Below are 25103 nucleotides of genomic sequence, written 5' to 3' on the forward strand. Positions count from 1 at the left end.
TAAAAACGAATTGGCAAATGTATACATTTGTAATGATTATAAAAACTATTAAAAAATTAGCTATGAGAATTTTATACAAAGAAAATTTGTTCAAGGTTCAATGTTCTCAGTTTTAGCACGTATTTTTTCGTTCGAAGGACACATACATACATACAATTATCAATTAACGTTGAAGAACTACGTTTATTCTGACATATGCTCGTTTATGCATCCTTTAAAAACACATTGAAATATGCGTTATCTTTGTATTTACAATGTATTGATTTATTAATTTAAGAGAACTCATGTTATTGACGTCTATAAAAGCTTTGACTTTAATTAATCTTTTTTATAAAAACATTAAAGATGACAGTCGATTGAGATTATTAAAAATAATGATAAATGAATTTAATGACGAAATAAAAATTTATATCAAAAAGTGTAATTAAAAGAAAAAAAAACATGAAAATTCACGTTGAGAAGAAATTATTTGAAAAATTGAAAATTAGATGAATTCATTGAGAACATTATTTACAATTGAAACTGATGTGTCTTTACATCGAAAATTATTATAATTAAAAATGAAACTAATTTGTGAATAGTTATTGTGTATTAATAATGAATAATAATAAAGTTTAAAATTATTTTTAATAATAAATTAATTCGATGAGAGACAATTAAAATTAACAAAATAACTCAAGCTTATTTATGTAGACATAAAAAATTGTAATTAAAGATATAATTTAATTTGTTTTAATTTTGTTCATTAATGAATTACAAGAATATTTGAAATTGTTACAATTATAATAATAAGTTGTAATAAATGCTTGACAATATTGTTATTTAAATGATACCAATTCTTGGAAAAAATACATTGGATCAAAAATACGATAGAAACGTGAAAATCATATAAAAACATTTTAGACAATACCGGTCACGTAGGGAGGAAATAAAATTAGTTCTATTATAAATTGTAATAAGTTCCAAGAATTTGTCACATGGTACATATAGTGCATATCTCATAAGAGATCTTATTTTCTGACCAAAATAAATGACATAATTTATTAAATAAATACACAGTTGTACAAAAAAAAAAAAGAAAAATTATATTTTAAAAACAATTCCCTTATTTCTAAACAACCCAACGAGTTTTCTTACTTTTATCTGCATAATGTGAATAGACAAAAAAATGTAATAATTATGTACAATACGTAACATACAATTTAACGTTAACATAACAAAATAAGAAGAAGAATAAGAAGAAAAAAAAAGCAATAAATCTCTAACTAATCGATCTATCTACACGATCAACAAAACGATTAAAAAAATGGCTAAGATCCAAATCGTCAGAAGACTGAGTTAGTTTTACAATATATCACCATTAACAACAAAATATATTCCCAAATCATTTGTACCGTCAATTATGACTAAACTTTATATAAAAAAAACAAATAAAAGAAAACATATCAATCATTCTTATATTTCATTTTATTTATTATATTTAATTCATATAATAAATAATAAAATATAAAATATATATCAAAAATGTATGATATTTTTCAATTGAATTGATCCAATAGTAAAGTGTCATAATTAAAGGTACATTATGATAAACTCAAATACTGGCAACTTTTTTATTTAATTAATAATATTATTATTATTAATTAAACGAAATAAATTATTAATAGATAATTGATCGGCCAAAATGATCTTTTTTTTCCTCACAAATCATTTATAGTTGACATATCAACTATAGGAATACGTTAACGAACGGATAAAAGTTTACGTCATTGCGTGCTTCTCTTTTTAAATAGCTCCCTTTGCAATGATCGAAAATATATATATATATATATATATATTTTCTTATTGTCCTATTTATCCCTTGATCCAAGCATCGTAAGGTACTTGAGAAAATATTTTCTCTATGAAATTCGTCATTACTTGAACCAATTTTCTTCTCAAATCTGGTTTCATTTCTCTCAACAATTCTTGACCGTTGCTATTGATAAACAAATTTAATGCGGCTTCTAAAAGGAAAAGAAAAAGTTCACAAAGTTTTTATTTATTTGTTCTTCCAAAAAAAATGAAAATAAAAATAAAAGTAACAAATATGTAAGAAGAAAAAAGAAAAAGATTATACTTACGAAGTATAGTATTGCCATCGTGTACATTTTCAACCCCCATGTTAATATCTCGCACACTAAAGTCCATTTTTAATTGTTGCAACCTCAAAAAACGAAGACCTTGATTATCATATGGTTTCGCCCTGATAAATATTTTGGCTTTAACTCCCTCTGAAAGAAAAAATAGACAAAAATATTGATGAGTTAAGATCGTAAATACAGCGGTGTATTTCGGGTTGCCTATCAGCAGGCGTAGATCAATTCATAAAATAAAACACTTTGACAAAATGTGTATATGAGTGTTTATAATTTTCAAAACTTCAAGAAAATTTAGTTTTTTATTAGAATAATTAAAATTAGAATAATAGTGAAAATTTAAGTAAACAATTTTTCTAACATTAAAGCTGAAAGTTTAAATGTTTAGTAACTTGTACTTAAAGCTTATTTTACTTTTTATGGTCACGTTATTGGATTTGCAAAGTAAATATGGAATATGTAATTAGTATATATTAAAAAAGAAATCATTTAGAATAATTATTAGAAAAACATTACTTTCTATTAATTCAATTTCTTTTGTTAGACATGTTATTAGAAAATTTTGTAATTAACATTATAAAATTGAATTAATTTAAATATATAAAATATTAACGTGTAAAATATGACCCGTATAAAATTAATTTAAAATATTAAATATATTTTTTTATATTGTATTGTTATTATATATCATAAATAAGTAGAAAATAAAAATAATAATACCATAATTTCCCCAATAATCTCCAGCACCGCTGGCCTGAACAAGAATAAGTGTGCCAGTTGACCTATATTTCGCATTAGCCCTAATTTTAGGAATACTGAGGACTAATTGCAATTGTACTTCATCATCGGATAATCTTGCTCTAAGATTAGTAACTTTGAGCGATGAAACACCTTTTGCATGGATATCCATAAATTGAGCTTTGTATCCATTAGGACCATCTCCGAGAGCTATATGAAGTTCGTCTAAAATGATTGGTTCAACCTCGGGATATCCTAATTGTGGTAGACCTATAAATATAAAATATAAAATTAAAAATTTAATTAACAAATAAAATAGTAATATACATAAACTTCAATGGAGAATATATAAATTCATATTCGTTCGTATACTACACACAGTGCCGTACACAGTAATTGGAATGTAGGACAACAAGTGACCATTCGAATTCACCGTTATAACCTGCTTCCGCTAACAAAGCAACTCTCATCAAGTTTTCTGCACATGTATCAATCAATTACAATGAAAATGTTATTTTAAATGGTATTCAAACTTCTTTTACACGATGTCCTAACTTTCTAACCGTTATCATATTTATTTAAATCAAACCCATTAACGAATAATATACCTCCTTCAATAACTATTTATTCGTGCAAATAATTTTAATAACAATGATTAACAAATTTACATACATATATATAATATATTAAATATATATATAAATATATATAGAATAATCGTATATACAAATATAAGAACTAATTGAAATATAAATAATGAAATTTATTAATACAAAAATCTTACCATTTCGGAAATGTTCGGCGAGAGCATTAACAGATCTTTCAAGACAACTTTCTAAATCAGGATCAGTTTTAGAACAAGATTCTAAAAATTCAAGGCCACGATATTTTCCAATGGCATCAACGAGACCAAGAAAAATCGAGCATATTATACACACATACGCTAATACACGAGGACTATTTATTTGAATCATTATTTCGATTATTTTCTCACTTAGTTCTCTTAGGTGATAATTAATATAATAGCTTCTCAAATATTATTATCAAAAGTTTCTTCTTCATTAACAATTGATGAACACTTCGAACCGATCGAATTTCTACACGTGAAATGACCGTTTCGAAAGAATCCTCATGGACTTATAAGACATTGCCTCCCCCTCTCAGCTACCTCTCCCTCCCAGTTAAAGTGCTGAGGGCACATCTGACAAAGAAAGAAGATAGTTCTTTCTCTTCAGAGAGAGAGAAAGAGGAAATGGAAGAAAGAGAAAGAGGGAAAGAAAATCTTTACCATGAATTCTAACTTTCCTTGGAAACCGTATAATTGTTTTTCTTTTTATTTTTATTTTTTTTTTTTATTTACATTAGACCTTTTTTTTTCTTTGTCTTTCGAATCATTTATCACAACTTAAGACATCACTCTTAAAGCGTTTATACAGGGTGTCGCTAAAATGACTTTAAAAATTTCTTTAAAATTGATTTTTAATTCGTAAAATAAAAGTAGAAAATAAAAATGAAAGGAAAATTATAAAAAAAGATTGTCAAGGTGGATAGAAAAATATTTAATATTTTTTTGTTTATTTTTTTTTTTTTTCATTTTTGGGACGGATTTTGGATCTTTCATATCAATAATGTATTTTCATTGTTTGTTATTTTATGGTAAATAAAAATAAAAAAAAGACATAAACGTACACGTCGTTAAATTTCGAAGAATATATTATATACATGGTACATAAATTAAATGTAAATCAAATAGAACCAAATGAGGTACCAACTGATGACTGAAGAGAGATTAACAGTAAACGACATAACCGGTTTTTAATTCGAAACTCTAAATATGCGTTCAATATTATCCCCTTCTACTTCACTTCATTTTAAATATTGTTTTCTTATAATATTACTTTTAAATTGTTTTATTTATTATTAAAAAAAATTAATATAAAATTAAATTTATTTACAATAAAAATAATTATTTATATTTGTTATAACAAAAATGTACGAGAAAATTTGAAAAATTGATTTCAATCAAATTGATTTATAATAAATCCATTAATTGATTTAATGACATCTAAACTTGTATTTTAGAGAAAAAAACATTTCTATTTAGAGAGAGAGAGAGAGAGAGAGAGAGAGAGAGAGAGAGAGTCATCTTATATTTTGATTTACATCTTTTTTAAACCATCCTTATTTAATTTCAAGTTTAACGACCGATAATGTATATATATATATATACTACAAAAACGTATTTTAATTGACACGGTAATTTATGTTACGACTTGTATTAGTGAAAGTGTGTTATTAGAAAGATGTATATATGTATATACACCTTTATTCATTTCAAGATCAACTATTTGCAATTATCATTACGTTTCTTTTTAGGTCATTTCATTGAGTCATTTATTTCTTGTTTTTATTTTTTTTATTTTGATACTCGATCTAACGTAATTTTTAATATTCAAAAATTGATATTTATTATAATAAATAATTGGCACACAATGATTTACATTAATAAAAAATAATTCACACGATAAACAAGTATGTAGTAACAGATTTATATATGTATGATAATTTTTTTTCTCATCATTGAAATATACTGATCGAGATGATAATTTCATAAAAAAAAAAAATAATCTAATTATCGTTAATTAAAACTCGTATACATATGCATACATATAACATACATTGACGATTTATCAGATATTTTACAAAACTTTCTTTTTCTCATCTAGAAATGTTTAAATGTAGGACGAGAGTTAATAAAAAAAAAAAAAAAAAAAATCAGTAATATCAACGAGCTTAAAAAAAAAATATATATATAATAAATTCAAAAAACGTAGCTGTGACGTAAATTGTTAATGATTTTTTCTATACACGTTTCATGGTGCTAGGAGAATGAAGGGTGTTCTTTACCGATACAATAAGTAATAAAAAAAGTTTTCTAGACACAACGCTATGAAAAAAAGCTAGCACGTACGAAAGACGTCAAAATGAAAGACGTCATCGAAAAGAAAAAAGAAAAATTAGAATAAAAAGGAAAGAAAAAATTATGAAACGTATTTTAACTGTCATAATTTTAAAAGTATGTTAAGCACCGTTAATCGGCTCAAATTTATACCGCAATTACGTGATTCAAATTTATTTTCCTATATATATATATATACATATACTTTTTATTTGAAGTCTTTAAAATATTATTTCTTTTTTTTTTTAAATAAAATTTATAATTATTATAACATACACACAAAATTTTTAATAATAGAAATTGTTTCATTACAAAAGTAAATATTTTTTGTACAATTTTTGTCTTGAAGAATATTCAAGTAAAATTTTTTGAATATTTCATTTACATTTCGACTTTTCGAACATGAAAGGAGGACAACTTAAGAAGAAATCTGGTTTCTGGTAGTTCTTATAAGAATCTCAGGTCAATAACCGGATAACTTTTCAAGGTAAACAACTGTAGCTTCTATCAAAGAAGATTTTTCACAACAGTGTCAAAATATTGGTTAATACGATATTTAAAACTTTTATAAATATTTAATAGTTTTTATTTCTAAATATAATAAGAAAATATTGAAGAAATAAATATTAATATGATTCATTTTATATTGATTTGTTTGTATAGACAATTTTATAGATAAAAAAGAAAATAATTTTGTTACACACAAGAAAAATAACGAAAGGATTAAAATAATTAGATAATTAGATAAATGAATCTGTCATTTGGTATATTAATTATTTATTATTAGTTAAGATGATTTTAATATACAAAGAAAGGAGTGCACGTGATAAAAAATAAATAAGTTAGAAAAATATAGAAAAATTTAGCACTAATGTTTATTATAATGAAGATAAAGTTTAATCGTTTCTATATTTGCTTAGAAAAAAATCAATTGTGGTTCTTCATATTTTCTTTTTATTTTATTTAAATCATATCCATTTATTATTCTCAATAAAATAACTTTTTTGATTCAAGTACGAATAGGTTTATTTTTGATGATATTTTCAAATGGAAAATTTCTGAAGGATTTATCAAAAATTTCAGTAAACGCAATCGATACTAATTCATTAATAATTCCTCTGGTTAATACGAATCCTGGTTGCCAAGCTCCATTTATTATTTTATCGAATATACTTTCGATTATTTCACGTCCATGAAAAAGATTCGTGATGTGAAGTTTCAAATCTTTTATCGTCTGTACGTCGATGTTTACATTAATTTTCTGACCCAATGGTCTTGTAATAGTCGTCGTTTGGATTAGATCATCTGTGAAAAAGAAATGATAAGAAGGATCAAATAATTCTTTTTCCAATTCTTAAAATAAAAAGGTGAGAAAAAAATTCCATGAGATTGTTATATTATTAATATTATTTTCTTACACAAAGTCATTGTAAATTTTCCTTTGTTATAGATCGATTTTCCAAATAATCCACCAACAAATTCGTAATCACCGTATAAAAATTTTTCCGGAAAACTTTGCGTATAAACAATCTGAAAAAATGAAATACAATTTAAACATAAACCAATAATTTTAATATTATAATTAGAATTTTAATATAAAAATAATTCATTAGCTTAATTAATTTAATTAATAAAAATTTAAATAATACAATTACATTTTATTAATAATAATAATAATAATAATAATAATAATAATATATAACTGTGTATATAATATCCTATATGGTTTGAATACAAATAATAAATTAAATTATATTACTTTTGAATTAGGTAAATCGCTGACAAATTTGGTCACTTTGCTATTGGCCCATCCACTTTCAGAAACATTTCTAAGTGTCAAAATAAATCCAAAACTTGAAACCCCTCGTTTGACGGTAATCTCCTTTGCAAAAAATGGATCGAATGGTGCGACATTATATTGTGGTAATCCAGTTTTGAAATATGATCGAATCGCATTCAATGCTTCTCGTATGCAAACGTCAAAACCGGCTACGTTTGGATGACAGTTTTTGAAATGATCATCTAAAAGAACAATGATTATATTTATATATGTGGATATTTATAGAATAATTGATTTATTAAAAGTCATTTTTTTCCCCAAAATTTTCGAAAAGAATCCTTTTTTTTACGTAATACAAAAAATTATGTTAAAGTTGATATTTTGAAAGGTAGACAAAATGAATTGATTTTTAAAATAATCCCAAAATAATGATAGAAATTGTTCGTTTTTCTTCGAATATAAGACTCATGTTCTAGAAAATAAATTGAATAATAAAAAAAAAGCAACACACGAACTTTCAAAAATAATCCGAGGATTATTAATGAATAAACTCGAGATAAACATTTATACAAATTTTTATTTCCATTATAAAAATACAAAATTCGTCTAAAAATAAATTACTCAATGAAAATATAAGAATTATTTTTTCTTTTTCAATTATTAATAAATGACTAAGATGTTACAAAATGCAAATTATTGTATACGTGTACGGATTCTTTTAAAAGAAATCTGCTATTCCTGTCGTTTTCAATAATTTCGCAATTTTACTTATATACGGTATGTAAACTTCTGGTTATGTATGCGTGTATAGTTACTTTCGAACTTATTCATCAAATTATTTGAATAATTAATGAATCCTTGTTATATAAACAACCTGTTATAAACATTCTACATTACATTAGAAACTGAAAAAATTAATTTGAACTTATAAATACACCTTTTAAAACATTTTTCATATTATACTCTATTATTTTATTATACTTATATATTATATTATACTATTATTTTCTTCTAGCATTTAATTATATTTAACAATTCAGAAAATGTTAATGTAATCATTTTTTTCTTTTATTACAAAAATTTGCAAAGTGTCAATTGTGTTTCTATGTGTAATTAAAAATTGAAAAACAAAAGTTGTTTAAAATAAAAATCTTTATGAGAATTTAACAAATTTAAAATCAAATGATCCTTGATAAGAAAGATTTGAATAATTTTATTAAAAGAAACAAAAATTCATCGAATTAAAGCAAAAAATCCATTATAAATAATTCATCTTTTATGTTTTACTCACCAAAATCGGAAGAAGCAAATCCCCAGGAAATAAAAAATACAACGTAGACTACTATACACTTTTTCACAATGACGATCATTTTACACGATTATTTTTAAAATCAGTAAGAACATAAAAAAAATTGTGTTTTGAATCACTGACGAAAGAGGAGTAAGAGACTATGAGAACTAACAAAGACCGGGCAAGAATTTAAAAAAAAATCTGCACGATCGAAGCGCCTTCAGAAGGAATCTAAATCCAGTTCAGATAAAATCCAATCATGAAGCAGATTCAACATAGAACTCATAATTGATGGAAAATATTGAATAATTGTTCTTGATTGTCTCGTTAAATTAATAATATAATTTTCTAAATTTCTTAAATATATCCAAACAAGTATTAATAGTGTCATAATAAATTTTAATACCAAAAATTTACTATCATGAATAAAAAAAATTAAAACGTAAAATATTTTATAAAACAAATATCAAGATCGAATACTAATTCAAAATTTCTTTTCATTTGTCTATAATTATTTGTTTAAATAGCATATCTTAACACATGCACACACACATAAGGAACAATTAAATGAATAAATTGACAAACTTCATAGGCGTTTCGACAATGTTTAATAAATCTTGCAATACTCACTCCCTCTTATGTTTCGTTCAGTCTCATACACACATATACATACATCTTTCGCTCATGGATTCAAAACTTCCGATTCTATTATATACTTACTGCAAAACTTAACGTCACTACTATTAGAAAATAAACGAATTACTCTGTGATATGCTCGTCGTATTCGAGCATACGCGAACACTCCTTGCACTTTCACTCTCGACGGTGCATCTGAGAATCAGCTTTAACGTACCATACTTTCTGGTAACATTTTTGGTCGATGTTATATAATTATTACGCTGGAAAGATCGGTTGGATCTTAATGCTCGATTGATACAACGATAAAAGTTTTCATAAAGAAACTTATTTCCACACTTGTTTAACAAGTTTTAATTATATAGTAATATTAGCTTCGTGTGAAACATCACGATCGTTTTGTTCGTTTTTTCTTTTTTTTTTTCTAATTTAATTGAAACGTGTTCACTTGTATTTTTTTCCCTTCCTCTCATTTCTTTTTCTCAATTCTCGACTAGTTTTCTTATCTTTTCAAATCTTTTCCGTCTATTTTAATGTAACTTTGAATTTGACATTGCGATGTGTAAATCCCCTTGTTGAACGTTTCGTCATTTTGTATTTCGTAAACTTCTTGAAAAAAAAAATTTCAATAAATTTGCTCTTGAAGTATTTTAATTATTTTAATTATTAATTAAATGCAATAATTATACGTTTATTCAAATATATTATTTGGTCCAATTTTGTTTTTTTTTTATCAAATCTTTTGTACAAATAATTTACTCCTGTAAGAAGGCAACCCGCAATGCATCCTTGTCATTTTTCTCTTACTGTTAATTTATACTTTCGTTTTTTGTGTGTTTTAATAATTTCATCGATTTCACTAATGAAATTAATAATTCATTCATATCTATTATTTGTTAACATTACATATTAAGATCTTTTCTAATGAAAATCTTTTTACCCCTGTACGAAGGCAACACAATATACACATCATCATTCACTATTTCCTAAATCTTTCGTTCTTTCTCTTTTTTCAATACTTTCAGTTTTATCAATTTAAATTCAAACGCATTTCGTAATATTCCATTTACTAAACTTATTTTTATCACATTTTTGTTAAATAAAATATAAATATAAATATAAATTTAATTCCTAATATTTTCTCATTAATTTTATTAATTTTATGAACCCGTTTGTTTATTCTTGTATACATTATTTGTAGAAATTCTATATCCAAATATATTTTTAAAAAATTATTTTTACCCCTTGCATGAATGCAACCCAGTTATACACCGTTGTCATCAAGTGAAATCATTCATCAGGCTGAAACTATTATTTTAAAGCAAGAGAGAAAGAAAAAGAAAGAGAGAGAGAAAGAGAGATAGATAAATAAATCTGTGTCAAAGTTTTTGAAATAAAAACGTAATTACATTCGTGACTGTTTCATGGATTTTACAATCCTAGGAACTCTCACATCAAGAGTTTCGTTTTGCTGTAGAACAAGAAGACATAAATGGAGAATGTTGAAAAACCAGTCTAACCGAATCTGGGACAAGTTCGGTTTTCATTTCGACCAACAAAATAATTTCTCTATTTAATAAATATTTCGATATTTACGTTGAAATATTGAAATAACTTTCATCTAATAGTTTTATATTTATGTTATGTATATTTATGTAAAAAATATATATAGGATGTATATATTATCGACAAAAACAAGTTACCATCTAGCAAAAAAATCATAGTATTTTATAGAATATTTTTTCTAAGAATTATTATCGTTAATGCTAATGAAGTATTTTCAAGTTTTTTTTATTTTATTATCCTTTATTTTATGCTTATACTTCATCCTTGATTATATTTTTTGTAATATGACGTAATATTATTCATCAAATTCTATTGAGACATCTTTAAAGATTCACAAATTTATCTTTTATTATATGTTATTTAATCTATTATTTGTAATATATTATTCATACATAAAAAATATATTTTTTTTTCAAGTTCTTACTCTCTCTCTCTTTCTCTCTTCATTTATTAATTAATTATTAATAATAATATTTTTGAAGGATGAACAATTTTAACAATTCATATTCAAATTGTACTTAAATAATATTCTTTCTTCATCTTTTTTAGTCGAGGATTCATTATTATGATTATGTTTTTTTCTTTTCTATTTTTAAATTCAAGGATATTAAATTCAATGGTGTGTTTAGTTTTCGTACATCTATCATTTTCAAAAATTGCATATTTCAAAAATTAATCATCGAAGAACGCGCATGCGCACATGTTAATTCTTTTATGCTCAATGTCAAATCAAAGTATAAAAAGTTGGTTATTTGTTCGCACATACGAAATTTCCAAGAGTCATATCGCAACATTCGAACAGTTCAACAGTGAATTTGTAGTTTCTTACGTTTTTCATCTTTCGATTATTTCATAAATCTTTTCTTAATGTTTTTAATATTTTAATTATTTTTCTACAAAATTATACTCGCAAAATTTATCATTCATTCTTAATATAATTTTATATCATCGTAGTATTTATCATTATTTAAAAAATTTTACGATTAAATTTGTTTTCCTTCAATTGTTTCTTTGTGTTTTTTTTTTTTTTGAGAAATTATTATTTCTTTCTTGATTACGTTTGAAAAATTATCCTCATGTGAGAAGAAGAAAGAATTTAGGGACAAAAAGTAATTCGTGTTTTATTATTTTTTTGCCTTTTTCTATTTTTTTTTTTTTTTTTTTTTTTTCAAGTAAAATACGACGAAAGAGGCGCAGGTGCGTGTTGCAGCAGTGAAAGTATCCGAGTGCAGCAACGATCTAGCATCTGTCAATGCCCTCTTGCACAGACAGTCTTAGTTTAGCAGTGCCATTTAGTAGGTATTCGCGATTTGTGAGATACTCGTCGAAAGGATACAACGAAATAATAATTCAAGCAACATAATCATCGTCATTATTATAATTATCATTATTATTATTATCATCATCACCTTCGTACACATTGTTAAAAGAAAATTTCAACTTTCATTTTGGGGGTGTAAAAATTCGAGCAAACATTTAAACTTTGATTGATTTTTAATATTGTAAAGAGAATCAAATTCTCGTTATAAAATTTTTCGTTAAAAGAAAAAAAAGGGGTTCAAGATGTCAATAAAAAATCAACTAATAGGATTGCTGTTCATTGTGTATAGTATGACAACATTATCGTTGGAATCTAATCGTAAGTAATTTGATCGATCTAACGTAATTTGACCAACGAGTTTAACATTAACTTCCGTGTGGACACGATTGAAAAGTACGCTGTATGTTTCGTTTAAGGAAAATCGGTGAAAGTTCAAATCAACGTAGTTATAAAAAGAGAGAGAGAGATCCTTGAGAATTTAGCCATTAAATCATGCTCGTATATTATTTATTTTCACGAGTTATATGAACATTGTTTATTCATCTTATTGATTTTAATTTTAAATATCATTTATATTCGGAATATTTTTTTCTTTTTAATACCAATTATACAATTACATATTATATAACAATTAATGTTATTACAAATTACATGAATTAAAAATAAATAAATGTATAAATACGATTAATAAATGAATTATAAAAGTTGTATGATATATTAGATGTGAAATTAAAAAAAAAAAAATGAAATAAATATTCCAAATGAATAAAAACGATTTATTACAACATTTATTTTTTCCTTTGTACAATTTTAATATGAATAAAAAAAAAGATTATATTTTTTTTTTTTTTAGCCGAATACGTGAAACAATGTTCTAGAAATGATCCTAATTTAAAAAGTTGCTTGATCGATGCTCTTCATCATCTTAGACCATACTTGAAAGATGGCATACCAGAAATTGAATTACCGCCTATAGAACCCTTTCGTGTAAGTATTAAAAAAAAAAAAAAATTAACATATGTATTTTTTTATTTTCTAACGAAATAAAAGTCTTATTATATTATTTGAATTTTTGCACACACAAAATAAATAAATAATAAAAAAATTTAAAAAAAAAAGAAGTAAAAAAAAATAAAATGATGTTTTTATTTGAATATCTCGAATGATGTACGTGAAACATAATTTCCTTTAACAGATGGACGAGCTGACTCTCTCTCTGACAGGTGGTAAAAACGGTTACAAGGTTCAGTTGCGAGAACTTTATGTAAGGGGAGCAAGTAACTATACGGTCGAAGACATTAAACTAGGTTCACCCTTCGAAGCTATCATTAGAATGCCAGCCCTTGTACTTGATGCTCAATATTCCAGGTGAACTTTTTTTATTTTTTTATTTAAATAAATATTTCATTATATTGCGTAATCGCATTGATTATTATGTATTACTGATCTATAGATTAACTCGTTAAAATTAATAGTCGTTATATTACATCGTATAATTTTATGTAATCATAATAATACTTTTTTTCTTTTTCTCATTAAATTATTGAACGTCAAATACATGATTAATTTTTTATTTCAATTTAAATAGAAAAGTAAAGAATAATAATGTAGTTGAAAAATTAATTATTAATTATATGAGCATAATATTAGTAATAAACCTTTGATCATATAAATAAAATAAAATTAAACAATTCAATAAAAAGTGATAATGTCACTTAAAGAAAGTATTTCATAATAAAATATTTATTATAACAAATATATAAAATTATAATTATTTAATATTTAAAATAATTATTTCTAATAAGAAATTTAAATATTTATATATCAACTGATTGCATATTCATAACTTTTATTAACACATTGCGTACGGCACACTGTTTACGTAGGTAGGATACAGAGCTACTGTTGCAATAGCTGTAATGATCCATTGATTAATATTAACATTAATTTTTTTCGTTAATTAGAGATTAGGATAATACACGAGACTCCGTTAACCTGGTGTTTTCTTATTACGTTAGTAATAAGAAAATCAAATTTTGATTCCATCATTAATTAAATCATGAAAACGAGATATCTCGTGACCCGTATGCAATGTGTTAACAAATCGATATATTCATGTTATAGTTCTGGTGTACTGATCATTTTACCAGCAAGTGGAAATGGTACTTTCTTTGCACGTTTCGATGACGTTCGAGCCCTTGTCAAGGGTGACGTATCAACAACAACTCGTGACGATAAAACTTACCTTCATGTTGATAAATTGGACGTTGATTTAGGCGTAAAAAATGTTAATATGAGAGTAAAGAAAATTTTTACAAACAGTAGAATATTAAGTAAGTATAATAATTATCATAAACTCATTAAACAAATTTTTATTATCAATGAATTAATTATTTTCCGAAATAATTTCATCATCAAATTCTTATTTTAATTTTTTTTTTTTTTATAATAAATCAAATAATAAGTAATTGTTTAAATAATTCCACTATCATATTTTGTTTTATATTTCTTTTTTTTCCAAATAAATTTGAAATAAGTAAATAATTGTTAAATACTTTTTTTAAATTTTTATTTTATGAATGAGTAAATGAATAATCATGATTTTTGTATCGTTTTTACAGCTGAGGCAACCAATTTATTCTTGCGAGAAAATGGACAGGAAGTTTTGAAAGCTATGGAGCCACAATTGAAAAGAAAACTATCAGTTTTATTTGCAGGAATTGTCAATCAGCTGTTACGTCATGTACCTGTCGAGACATTCTTATTACCTTGAAACAATCTTTTTATTTTCTAATATTTCATATTTTTTTTCTTTTTTTCTTTCGTAATATTTGTATAGAAAAACAAACCCATCCCTCATAAAAAAAAAAAAGGAACGATATTATTTTATAATAATTTTTTTTTTTGTATATAGTATATCTTTGAACATTTTCTAGAAATTTTTAATGAAAAAATCTTGTATAAATTATTTTTATTATTCGATATATTTATTTTTTTATTTTAATAATTTTTCTAAAAAATTTTAAACACATTCTTTTAAATTATTTTTATAATTATTATTCTTTTATCGGTGATAATCAAAAGAAAAAAAAAATAACAGAGGAAGAAGATTATTAAGAGATGTGAAATTAATTTTTTTTTTAGAAAGATTTGAAACAAAGAGAGAAAAAGAAATAATAATAATAATTCATGAATAATTTTATACCACTTTTTTTTCTCCTTTTTATAATATTCTAATGAAACGTTTTTTAGACTTAATAATGTGAAGAATATTCTATGAGGATAACGTTGATCATAATTAAGTAAACATTTACATTTGGATACTTCAGTATAATAAGGTGTACGATAGTACTCACTTTTACCTTCACAGTATATATAAAAATGTCTATAATATATAATATAAAATATATATATATATATATTATTTAAATATATAGATAATAATAAAGAGAGAGATTCTTTCTCCTGTCATTATTTTCATTTATTAAAAAGAAAATAACTAACGAACATAAATAAATACATACAATAGAAATTTCATTACCTTCATACGAGTGTGCATAAAATTCTTAAAAAAAAATTTGTTTTATTTCTACCGGCAATTCTTACGTTCTTAGGTTCACGAAGACATTCATTTTTACTACTTGTACGACTATTATTATTATAAAAAAAAAACTTTAGAAATATTACTTCTTAAATTTAAGAATTTTAGAAACAAAGTTTGTATGTTTGTGTGTTTCTTTATGAAGTAGGAAAGACTTCGTTGAAAGAAAGTTTGGAAAAGAAATTATTTAATATTGGTGAGTATTTTTTGCTCCATACTTCTTCTACGAATGGAATCATTCCACGGTATAAAGTTGGCCAAAATTCATTCATGAAACTCAAAGCAATTTGGGCTGAAAATAAATAAATAATAATAATATTGATATACAAAAAAAGAGATGAGCTGAGGAAATTATAAAAATTAAAAATAATATTAATAATAGTAATATAATAATAATGATACAAAATTGCATAGAATAATTTACAAAAAAAATAAGCATAATAACAATACTTACTTAATTCAGGATTGCCATTAAAGAGATTTTCTGCCCATACTTTTAATTTACGTATTGTAGGTCTTGGACGATACTCTTCAATTATCCATCTATCATTTTTAACAGGACCATTTATAAACCAGGTTACTTTTATATCTTCTGCACTAACATTAAAAGGACCTAACAATGGAAATAATAAGTATTAGAATTATTTTTAATATCATTTATATAATATGTGTAATTAAGTTTATATTGTTTATATTTTTAAAAAGTTTCTCTCTACGATTTTTTTATTTTCGAAATTTATGATTCTCAATGAAATCAAAATTATAACTGATCATATATATATTTCTTTTTTTGTTATATAAATTTATATATCTAAAATGAAACTAATCCAACGTATTTGAAAATAATTCGATTAGATCAATATCAAATGTAGATTTGTTAGAAATAAAAATAAAGATAATTATCGAATTTTTATATTATCTTGATTGATTAATTTTTGTAAGTTATTTTTATTGAAAAATATTCGTTTATTGAATAATTGAAATTTACCTTCTCCATTGAGTTTGAAATTGATCAAATTAGCATTAACAATAAAATTTCCTTCGGCAAGACCTTTAGGCATCTCAATGTCGACTTCTAATTTAAATCTATCACCAGTGTATTCAGGTCTGACGGCCAAAAATTTCATATTCTTGAAACCATAATAATAAATATCCTTAGTAATTATTTTCCCATGCAATTCATTACTTCCAAATTCAAATTCTCCGTATTTGTCGTAGAATGGATCTAATTGAGGCATACCAAACTCGGGAATACCTAAAATTACAATTTTATAGAATTAAACATTTATTTATGTTATATATATTTTGTTTTATATGGTAAGAGAAAACAAATTGAAGAAAAAAAGAATCTTTTATTTACCTTTGACAAATAATGGCCATGATTCTTGAAGAGCCAATCTTAAACAGGATGAGAAATCATCTGCATCTCTTTTACATGTTTTTATTTCAGCAGCTACAAATTCGATTTATTAATTGTCATAATTATTCTTCGAAAGAATAATAATTAAATTGATGTTTATAATAATTAGAGATAAATTACATTTTTGATAATAATTCAATAAAATATTTATAAAATAATAAGAAAAGATAAGAGTACAAAATTATTATAAAAGGTTTATTCTATGAAAATATGTCTAATCATCATTATAAAAAGCATATGCAAAATAAAGTCCAACCGAGTACTATTTAAAAAAATATTATAATTGTTTTCTTTATTGTATTTCACGTAGATACACAAATATTCTTGCGTGACGCATATATTTTTTTATTCTTGTAAAATAACACTTCATTAACGATTAAATGTTATTAGAATAATTATGATAATAAAATGTTAATAAATAAAAAAAAATTACATTTGATGACTTCGAAAAGAAACAAACGGAACAGAAAATGTTTAATTGTAACGACAATTTCAATCTAAATAATTAAAAAATAATTGATATTAAAATAAAACAAAAATAAATAAAAGGAAAATAAATTGAAAAGTCATTTGTCACATCGTGAAAAAATGATCTATAGAATATCAAATTAATCGATAAATAAATACATAAATAAATAAATAAATAAAATTACTCAATGAAAAATAAATAAAAATAATATTGTATTTATATGTTTGTATGTGTATGTGTGTGTTTATTCACTTACGAAGTTTAAGTTGTTCTTGACCGGCAACGAAAACGAAGAAATACACGGCCGCGAGTGTGAAGACGAGACTGAACGATCTCAACGACATTTTCAAGTCGATTAAAAATGTTGGGGCTAACCTGAACAACTATAGCTACTCGCCTTATATACCATTTCACCATCAAGGACTTGGCGCGCTGTAAAACATTACAAAATGTCGTATCATTAAGAAAAGTACTACGTGAGAGGTAAAAATGAAAAGACCTTACAACGCTGTAGATCGTTAGAAAAAAAATGTTCTTATTCATATCAGAATATCTAATTATGTATATTTATTGATTCTTTAATCGACAAATAACTATTTTTTATGTTCATGTTTTTTTGATATATATATATATTAATTGTATATAATTCTTATAAGAAATTTTTACAAATCGATAATACAATTTATATATTATTTTTTATTTAATTTCGATATGAAAAATATAAAATTATTAATTTAGTCTCTAATATTTGATGATATACATTTAATTTTTCAATTTATAAATCGATAAATTAATTTTTATTATTTTTTTATTTAATTTAAATATATATATTAAATATATATATATTTATAATTTAATTTAAATAAATTAATTTTTTTATTATCACAATTTTCGACTATATTTCTTTTTATTTCTGCTTAAATTAATTCATAAAAAATTGATGGATCGATTGGATATATAACAAAAAATGAAATTTATTATTATATATTTTAACAAAATGTATAAGTCGGTTGATCAATCGATGCTTTTATCCTTCGCATTGAAATAAACAAAGACTTTTTATATACCGGGTAATCTTATAAAAAACTATTTTACACTTTATCCAATATGCAATTTACGATGTAAAATATTAAACTCTCTCTCTCTCTCTTCAACAAAATTTAAACTGAATAAAATATAAAATAAAATATTTTTATTCAAATTTCATCTAAATCATATACAGTTTTTCAAATAATTTTATTTTTCCTTTTTTCGTTCTGATCACAGTATATATGAAAATATTTATTTATTGTTAATACGCAATATTCCAATGGTACAAACATTATTAGAATCAATTATACTCTAAAAAAATATACTCATGTCTTGACCCTACATGCTAAACTGCTTTTTACGCTTTTTTTATTACTTACCTACTAATTATTTCTAAAAAAAAAAAGCGATTTACTTCAATTTATCCTATGATTATTTTTAAATATTACAGATTTATGTAATACTTGTTAGATAATAAACACACGTGTTAAAATTATTATAAATTTTATTTAAAAAAAAAAAAGTAATAAAAACTGAAAGAAATAAATAAACTAAAAGAAAAAGTACAAAACTAAGCTTTTTTGTCTTGTTCTCTGAAATAAAAATAAACTTAAACATAATCTTATGATTGATAAAAAAATTACATAAACAATTTAAAAAAAAACAAACAAACAAGAAAAATAAAGAAAAAAAGTAATAAAACAAAACTTTGTTCATGGAAATAAAAACGATATAAATTCGATCTCTCATGAATACAAATTAAAAAATAAAAATCAAAGGAAAAAAAAAGAGCATGGCTGAGAGAGAAAACAAATACTAATTAAAGTAAAAATGACGTAAATACAATCTAATGAATAACAAACCATTTAAATGGATAAAAAAAGTGAATATTCTATAGAATTAAACATTAATTCAGACAAACATTATAAATCATAAATGAATTTCTATTTAACTGTTCGAGCGATCGCCTAATAAAAAGAGGACACAATTAATACGAACCAGTTTTTGGACAAATCTACTAAAGTCGTATTATTTTTATAAGGAGTACAAATTTTTTTCTTTTTTTTTTGTTATAATAACATTTCTAAATGTATGACATTTCTTCTTTATTTTTACTCGTTTTTATTTTAATTATTCTAAAATACGTCAACTTTTAAATGTAAACAAATATTTTCAAATCCATTTATTAGAAAAGTTATTATGCAATTCTAAGATTACTAAGTAGAGGAAAAATACGAATAAATTTTTCCGCCGGTTCATTAAAAATTTGCATTATTTTTTCGTGCATATGCATATGTATGCAAGTATATATATTCCAAAGCTTTATTATCAAAACATTGGAAATATTAAGGAAACAAGTAGTGAAACTAGTGGGAAGTAAGGAAACAAGTAGGCCCTAATATGACTATTAATCTCGATGATATACATTAGAACGTATACAGCAGCGATGACTTGATGAATCCAAATGTGTATTCTCCATTAGACACATGCTTCAATAGATTGTAAATAGTAATAGTGGTTGGCCTTGGAATATAGAAAAACGAGTTTTCAACTCAAGAATTTGCTTATTTCTTTTTATTTTATATTTTTCGTAGAACCTCATAACTTTGGAATTCGTCAGTTTATAGTCATGTGATAATTTGTTTTAAATATTTAATAATTGAGCAGATATGGATTCTTATTCCATTGAATAAAAATTATGTATTCTTCTTCTTTTTTTTTGCCTTTCTAATAACAGTGCCTGCAAAAGTGGCTATTCTTATATCTAGTATTTATTCTTTTTTCGCCATTATATTAATGAGATGATTATAAGAAAAAATTTAAATGAAATACAAATTATCTCTCTATTGTTCAGACAATAAAAATTATGTTGTCGTATCAAGCATCAATTATTATTAAGAGTTTTTCTTATTATTATCGATTTCGAAAATGAATACTAATAAAAAAAATCATGATAATATCATTTTATTTAATATTACATAATTGTTGTCCTCTCATATCCAATAATTTTATTCGTATTTAATTAATTTGTAAATATGTTATATATAAATCAATTAATATTGTATATGTTAATTATTAATAATTTTATTAATTTATTTCTAGTGTAATCTTATAGATTTTCTAATTTAGAACTAATAATAATAATAATAATAATAATAATAATAATAATAATAATAATAATAATAATAATATAGAGTTAAAAATTATACATTTTTCTCATCTTAATTTCTTAAGTTTGTTGTTATTAACGTATAGTTTGTAACGTATAAAATAAGTCGCATTAAATAAAAGAAAGTAGGTCTCCCCACTAGAGATTATAAATTGTTTTCAACTCATGCGGGAACAAGAATCAATGCGGGAATATATTAATCAATTGTGTATCGAGGTTATGAATTTATACGATTATAATAAATATTTAATTGCATAACTAGATATATGTAAATATAATGTTTCTAATATAGCATCTAATGAGACTGTATGAAGCTGTATATTCTGTATGAATGAAGAAAAAATAAATATTACATCATAATAATCTATAAGTGTCTACAAATAATCTAACTTAATTTACGAAAAAAATTATATCGCAATTTTACAAAAAACCTATCGACACTTTATGCATGTCTAGTCTTTCTATGAAAGGATTTAATTGACGGCTTTACAAAAAAAAACCATATCTCGATTATTATTGTAATTAATGTTAAGAATGTTATGTAAATCCAAGAAACAAATAATATTTAATCGAAACACACGTGTTTCATCTTTTTTTTCGAAAAATGTCAAAGCTTTTAACTTGAATATCAAAAGCAAGTGAAAAAGAAAAATGAATGATAAATTATTGAATATATTTAAATCGAGATAAAAATTATCAAGATCATTTACTTTCGAAATATGTTTTCATTTACTTATAATAATTTAGAAAAATAATTTTTATTTCTTTTCTTTTGTTTCTTTTTCTTTTTCTTTTTCTTCTTCTTCTTCTTGTTAACATATTTCGGTTTATTTTAATATAGAATTTACGTATATATTTTTCTTAAAGAAATTAAATGTCTCCTATGTAATTAAAAAAAAATAAGACGACAAATCATTCAAACTCGGTCGATACAATCGCGATCTTTTTCTCTCCCGTGTAAGTACTGCCATCTACGTAGTAGAAATTTTACGCACGCGTACTACGGCTCGTAGTATTCAACCAGGTAATCAGCTGATCGTTTATTCAAGTAGATGAGATCAGCTGTAGCCGGCCATGGACCTTACTAATGAAGATCTATCAATTCCACAAGTTAAATACGAATGTAAGTAATTAATAAATCTTATTAAATACATTAAAATATTAATTTATATAAATTTATATATCTAATAAAAAATAATGACAAGTATTTATTAATGCAATTAATCAAAATACAATACAACATTAAAATCAGATTTGAACCTAACCTAACGATTTGGCGGGAAAAAAGAATTCAAGTAATTTTTGATAATATTAAATCGAAATAATTGATCAAACATATTTTAATAATTTATATTTTCTTTTAGATCTCGATCACACCGCTGACGTACAGTAAGTATTACAGTTATTTAATATTTGTATTTTTAGGTTAGATTCGTTTGTTTTTTTTTTATATTTTACGTATGATAATCTCATAAATAAAATTATGATATATCATAACTTAAATGGTTGACAGAGAAACTCTTTTTTGAACGTTCAGATTACACGCATGGGGTGAAAGTTTAGAGGAAGCTTTTGAACAATGTGCGATAGCAATGTACGGATATATGACTGATCTTAATCGAGTGGAGATAACAGATATTCATAAATTTGAAATTGAGGGACACGATCTTCAAAGTCTACTTTTTCAATTTTTAAATGAATTATTATTTATCTTCAGTGCCGAACCATACCTCGTCGCAAGGGTAAATTATTATGAATCATTTAGATACCATACGATAAAACGTCATTTATTTCGTTTACTTGTTCTTCTTCTTATCCTGTTTTATTTATTTCTCTTATTTTGTTTTTCTCTAGAAAGTGAAAATCAACGAATTTGATCGTGAAAATTTCAAAATCAAGGCGACCATTTACGGGGAAGAATTCGACATTCAAAAACACAGTCAAGAAGCTGAAGTTAAAGCTATCACATATTCGGCAATGCAAATCTTAGATCAACCTGATGTTGAACGTCCTGAAGTTTTCGTCATTGTTGACATATAAACAAAAATAACATACTTAAATGACAACTAATATATTACATTATCTATCTGTATATCTATTTATCTCGCTCTCTCCCTTTCCCTCTGTCTCTTATTCTTAGTACCAATAAATTGGTACAAAATATTTAAACAATTATGACATCTACCAACAAATTAATTCAAAAGTAATTAACACGAATTAAATCAAGTTATCTGCGTTTAAAAGTAAACACACAAAAAATAGAATTAACAGCAAAAGAATGACCAAGACTTATACGGTAGATGAGCGACAGAGGGGTAGGAGTGGTGGGGGTTAACTCGAAGAAAAAGAAGGGAGGAGACGTCCTATGTAGGGTATAAAATTCTTTTTGTAGGGTTCGAATAAATACGTTAGAAAGAAAACACCGGGCTCCCCTTCTTACAGACGGGAGTTAAGGAACGTATAAAGATTTAACGATGCCCCTGACCTTAGACTATATTTTTATACTTTCGCCTTAAAATTTTATATAATTGTTAATATGATATCTGTGAATTTATTTGAATAATAAACGCACATTTTATTTTATTTTTTTGTTATTTTTTGTTGTTGCATGCAAATGATTTTTTGTAGTCCAAGATCGATCCTATTTTATTGTGCAAGTATTATAACAAGAATGAAAAATTGTAATAATAATTTTTTGTGTGAATATAAATCTTTTAAAGTGTCAAATTTAAATGCATACATGTACATATATTTGTGTGTATGTATTGTATTATGACATTTGGATCGTCAGAAAGAATGAAACATATAAACATTGATAAAATTTAAAGATTATTACATGCATTTAATCGATGATGATCCCTATTTCAAAGGGCTCCAAATACGCTACTGTTTAGGCAGCCCTCCATTCAACGAAAGAAGCCGAAGAGAACAACCGCTTAGTTTCGGCTTAGAAACGAGAAGCATCGGTAATGTCTTTCCGTTTTAAACAGTGAAGAGTAAAGGTTTTTTTAGCTAAAAAACGTTAGGGTAAAATAGAGATCAACTTTGTTAAAATTAGATCGATTTATAATATTTCGAATAAAATGTAAGATTATTAGAAGGGCTAATTTTTTATTATTATTTTGATATTAGAGTATTTATTTTAACTTAAGAATTTTCTGACTTTATTTAATGTTATTTTTATCAATTTATAAAACCTATTAAAGTTTAAAATTACATTGGCACGTAGAGTAAAATTGCAACACTAGTAACACTTGTGCGCAGAGACAAAGAACAAGTTTACGTTTTAAAGGGGGGAATCTTAAGTATGTATATGTAACTATGTAAGTGTATATATATATATAAAAATTGTTCACGTACAAGTACATTATAACTGTAGTAACTTTGATCTCCTTCTAGTTTTCTTGGTTAGATTACATAACACGAATGGCGCAGGCGCAAGGGCTCCGAAGAATTTTTCATCGATAAGGCCCCTGGTCCTTCGTGTCGGAAGGGGGTCTGTCGATGTGTCTCATCTGGAGTTGTGAAAAGTTCGTTTAGTGTGTAATGACATTTCGCAATGAGGAATAAAGGAATAATGTTTAGTAGAAGTAAGAAAGTGACAAGTGTTGTAATAAGTCCCATATTGTTGGTTAAATGTCATCAACTTTCTTAACAAGTGTAAATGCAAAAGATGTAAGATTAATCGGCTAGTCATTTTGGCGGGAAGTTTTAAAGTTCATCGATAATCAACGATATTCTCAACTTCGAACGTTTCCAGGAACAAATCTAAGTATATTTATCGATTGTGCCTTAGTTTCGAGGATAGACAAAGAATCAAAGCAACAAAGAAAGATATTAACTTCAGTGTACCTGAACATACAACCGAGGCCATCTTCGAAAAGGAAGAAGAAGACCCAGTTCGTGAAGTTTTGGCGCGCAGGTTATTACGAGGAGCGACCAAGAGATGCCGGTGTCGTCGATTAAACAGGAGATGCTAAAAAGA

General features: G+C 24.6%; 5 protein-coding genes across 5 annotated transcripts; 2 read left to right on the forward strand and 3 right to left on the reverse strand.

The window, feature by feature from the left end:
• Positions 1 to 847: 847 nt before the first annotated feature.
• On the reverse strand, positions 848 to 4017 carry Jhbp2 (Juvenile hormone binding protein 2). Its single transcript, XM_015319031.2, has 4 exons — positions 3661 to 4017; positions 2859 to 3146; positions 2124 to 2273; positions 848 to 2006 (listed from the first exon to the last, which is right to left on the reverse strand). Exons 1-4 carry the CDS (start codon positions 3848 to 3850, stop codon positions 1855 to 1857), a joined length of 780 nt encoding a protein of 259 aa, XP_015174517.1. The 5' UTR covers positions 3851 to 4017; the 3' UTR covers positions 848 to 1854.
• A 2673-nt stretch (positions 4018 to 6690) lies between these two features.
• Jhbp16 (Juvenile hormone binding protein 16) lies at positions 6691 to 9823 on the reverse strand. The gene is made up of 5 exons (XM_015317308.2): positions 9627 to 9823; positions 8907 to 9073; positions 7595 to 7857; positions 7254 to 7365; positions 6691 to 7140 (listed from the first exon to the last, which is right to left on the reverse strand). Exons 2-5 carry the CDS (start codon positions 8983 to 8985, stop codon positions 6845 to 6847), a joined length of 750 nt encoding a protein of 249 aa, XP_015172794.1. The 5' UTR covers positions 8986 to 9073; positions 9627 to 9823; the 3' UTR covers positions 6691 to 6844.
• Positions 9824 to 11877: 2054 nt separating this feature from the next.
• Positions 11878 to 15526, forward strand: LOC107063925 (circadian clock-controlled protein daywake). The gene is made up of 5 exons (XM_015316096.2): positions 11878 to 12747; positions 13283 to 13416; positions 13625 to 13797; positions 14554 to 14762; positions 15051 to 15526. Exons 1-5 carry the CDS (start codon positions 12672 to 12674, stop codon positions 15200 to 15202), a joined length of 744 nt encoding a protein of 247 aa, XP_015171582.1. The 5' UTR covers positions 11878 to 12671; the 3' UTR covers positions 15203 to 15526.
• Positions 15527 to 15885: 359 nt separating this feature from the next.
• On the reverse strand, positions 15886 to 25094 carry LOC107063977 (circadian clock-controlled protein daywake). The gene is made up of 7 exons (XM_015316195.2): positions 24971 to 25094; positions 24479 to 24633; positions 18176 to 18351; positions 17391 to 17483; positions 17019 to 17285; positions 16485 to 16643; positions 15886 to 16322 (listed from the first exon to the last, which is right to left on the reverse strand). Exons 3-7 carry the CDS (start codon positions 18261 to 18263, stop codon positions 16168 to 16170), a joined length of 762 nt encoding a protein of 253 aa, XP_015171681.2. The 5' UTR covers positions 18264 to 18351; positions 24479 to 24633; positions 24971 to 25094; the 3' UTR covers positions 15886 to 16167.
• On the forward strand, positions 22112 to 23701 carry Archease (protein archease). Its single transcript, XM_015316184.2, has 4 exons — positions 22112 to 22241; positions 22483 to 22507; positions 22656 to 22860; positions 22973 to 23701. Exons 1-4 carry the CDS (start codon positions 22193 to 22195, stop codon positions 23156 to 23158), a joined length of 465 nt encoding a protein of 154 aa, XP_015171670.1. The 5' UTR covers positions 22112 to 22192; the 3' UTR covers positions 23159 to 23701.
• Positions 25095 to 25103: the final 9 nt, after the last annotated feature.

Source organism: Polistes dominula, unplaced genomic scaffold (genome assembly GCF_049000335.1).
Source record: "Polistes dominula isolate Pdom_NZ unplaced genomic scaffold, Pdom_raw_medaka contig_373, whole genome shotgun sequence".
Taxonomy (NCBI): Eukaryota; Metazoa; Arthropoda; class Insecta; order Hymenoptera; family Vespidae; genus Polistes; species Polistes dominula.

Bases quoted from the DNA above. Each gene is read 5' to 3' on its own strand.
- Archease (XM_015316184.2), top strand. From the start codon at position 22,193: ATGGACCTTACTAATGAAGATCTATCAATTCCACAAGTTAAATACGAA. The intron at 22,242-22,482 runs GTAAGTAATTAA...ATTTTCTTTTAG, and splicing joins TCCACAAGTTAAATACGAAT to ATCTCGATCACACCGCTGAC. The intron at 22,861-22,972 runs GTAAATTATTAT...GTTTTTCTCTAG, and splicing joins AACCATACCTCGTCGCAAGG to AAAGTGAAAATCAACGAATT.
- LOC107063977 (XM_015316195.2), bottom strand. From the start codon at position 18,263: ATGTCGTTGAGATCGTTCAGTCTCGTCTTCACACTCGCGGCCGTGTAT. The intron at 17,484-18,175 runs GTAAGTGAATAA...TCGAATTTGTAG, and splicing joins TCAAGAACAACTTAAACTTC to CTGCTGAAATAAAAACATGT. The intron at 16,323-16,484 runs GTAAGTATTGTT...ATTTATTTTCAG, and splicing joins TAATGGCAATCCTGAATTAA to CCCAAATTGCTTTGAGTTTC.
- LOC107063925 (XM_015316096.2), top strand. From the start codon at position 12,672: ATGTCAATAAAAAATCAACTAATAGGATTGCTGTTCATTGTGTATAGT. The intron at 12,748-13,282 runs GTAAGTAATTTG...TTTTTTTTTTAG, and splicing joins ATTATCGTTGGAATCTAATC to CCGAATACGTGAAACAATGT. The intron at 14,763-15,050 runs GTAAGTATAATA...TCGTTTTTACAG, and splicing joins TACAAACAGTAGAATATTAA to CTGAGGCAACCAATTTATTC.
- Jhbp16 (XM_015317308.2), bottom strand. From the start codon at position 8,985: ATGATCGTCATTGTGAAAAAGTGTATAGTAGTCTACGTTGTATTTTTT. The intron at 7,858-8,906 runs GTGAGTAAAACA...TTGTTCTTTTAG, and splicing joins ATTTGCTTCTTCCGATTTTG to ATGATCATTTCAAAAACTGT. The intron at 7,141-7,253 runs GTAAGAAAATAA...TCTTTTTCACAG, and splicing joins AAAATTTACAATGACTTTGT to ATGATCTAATCCAAACGACG.
- Jhbp2 (XM_015319031.2), bottom strand. From the start codon at position 3,850: ATGATTCAAATAAATAGTCCTCGTGTATTAGCGTATGTGTGTATAATA. The intron at 3,147-3,660 runs GTAAGATTTTTG...TTATATTTATAG, and splicing joins CGCCGAACATTTCCGAAATG to GTCTACCACAATTAGGATAT. The intron at 2,007-2,123 runs GTAAGTATAATC...TTTTCCTTTTAG, and splicing joins CGATGGCAATACTATACTTC to AAGCCGCATTAAATTTGTTT.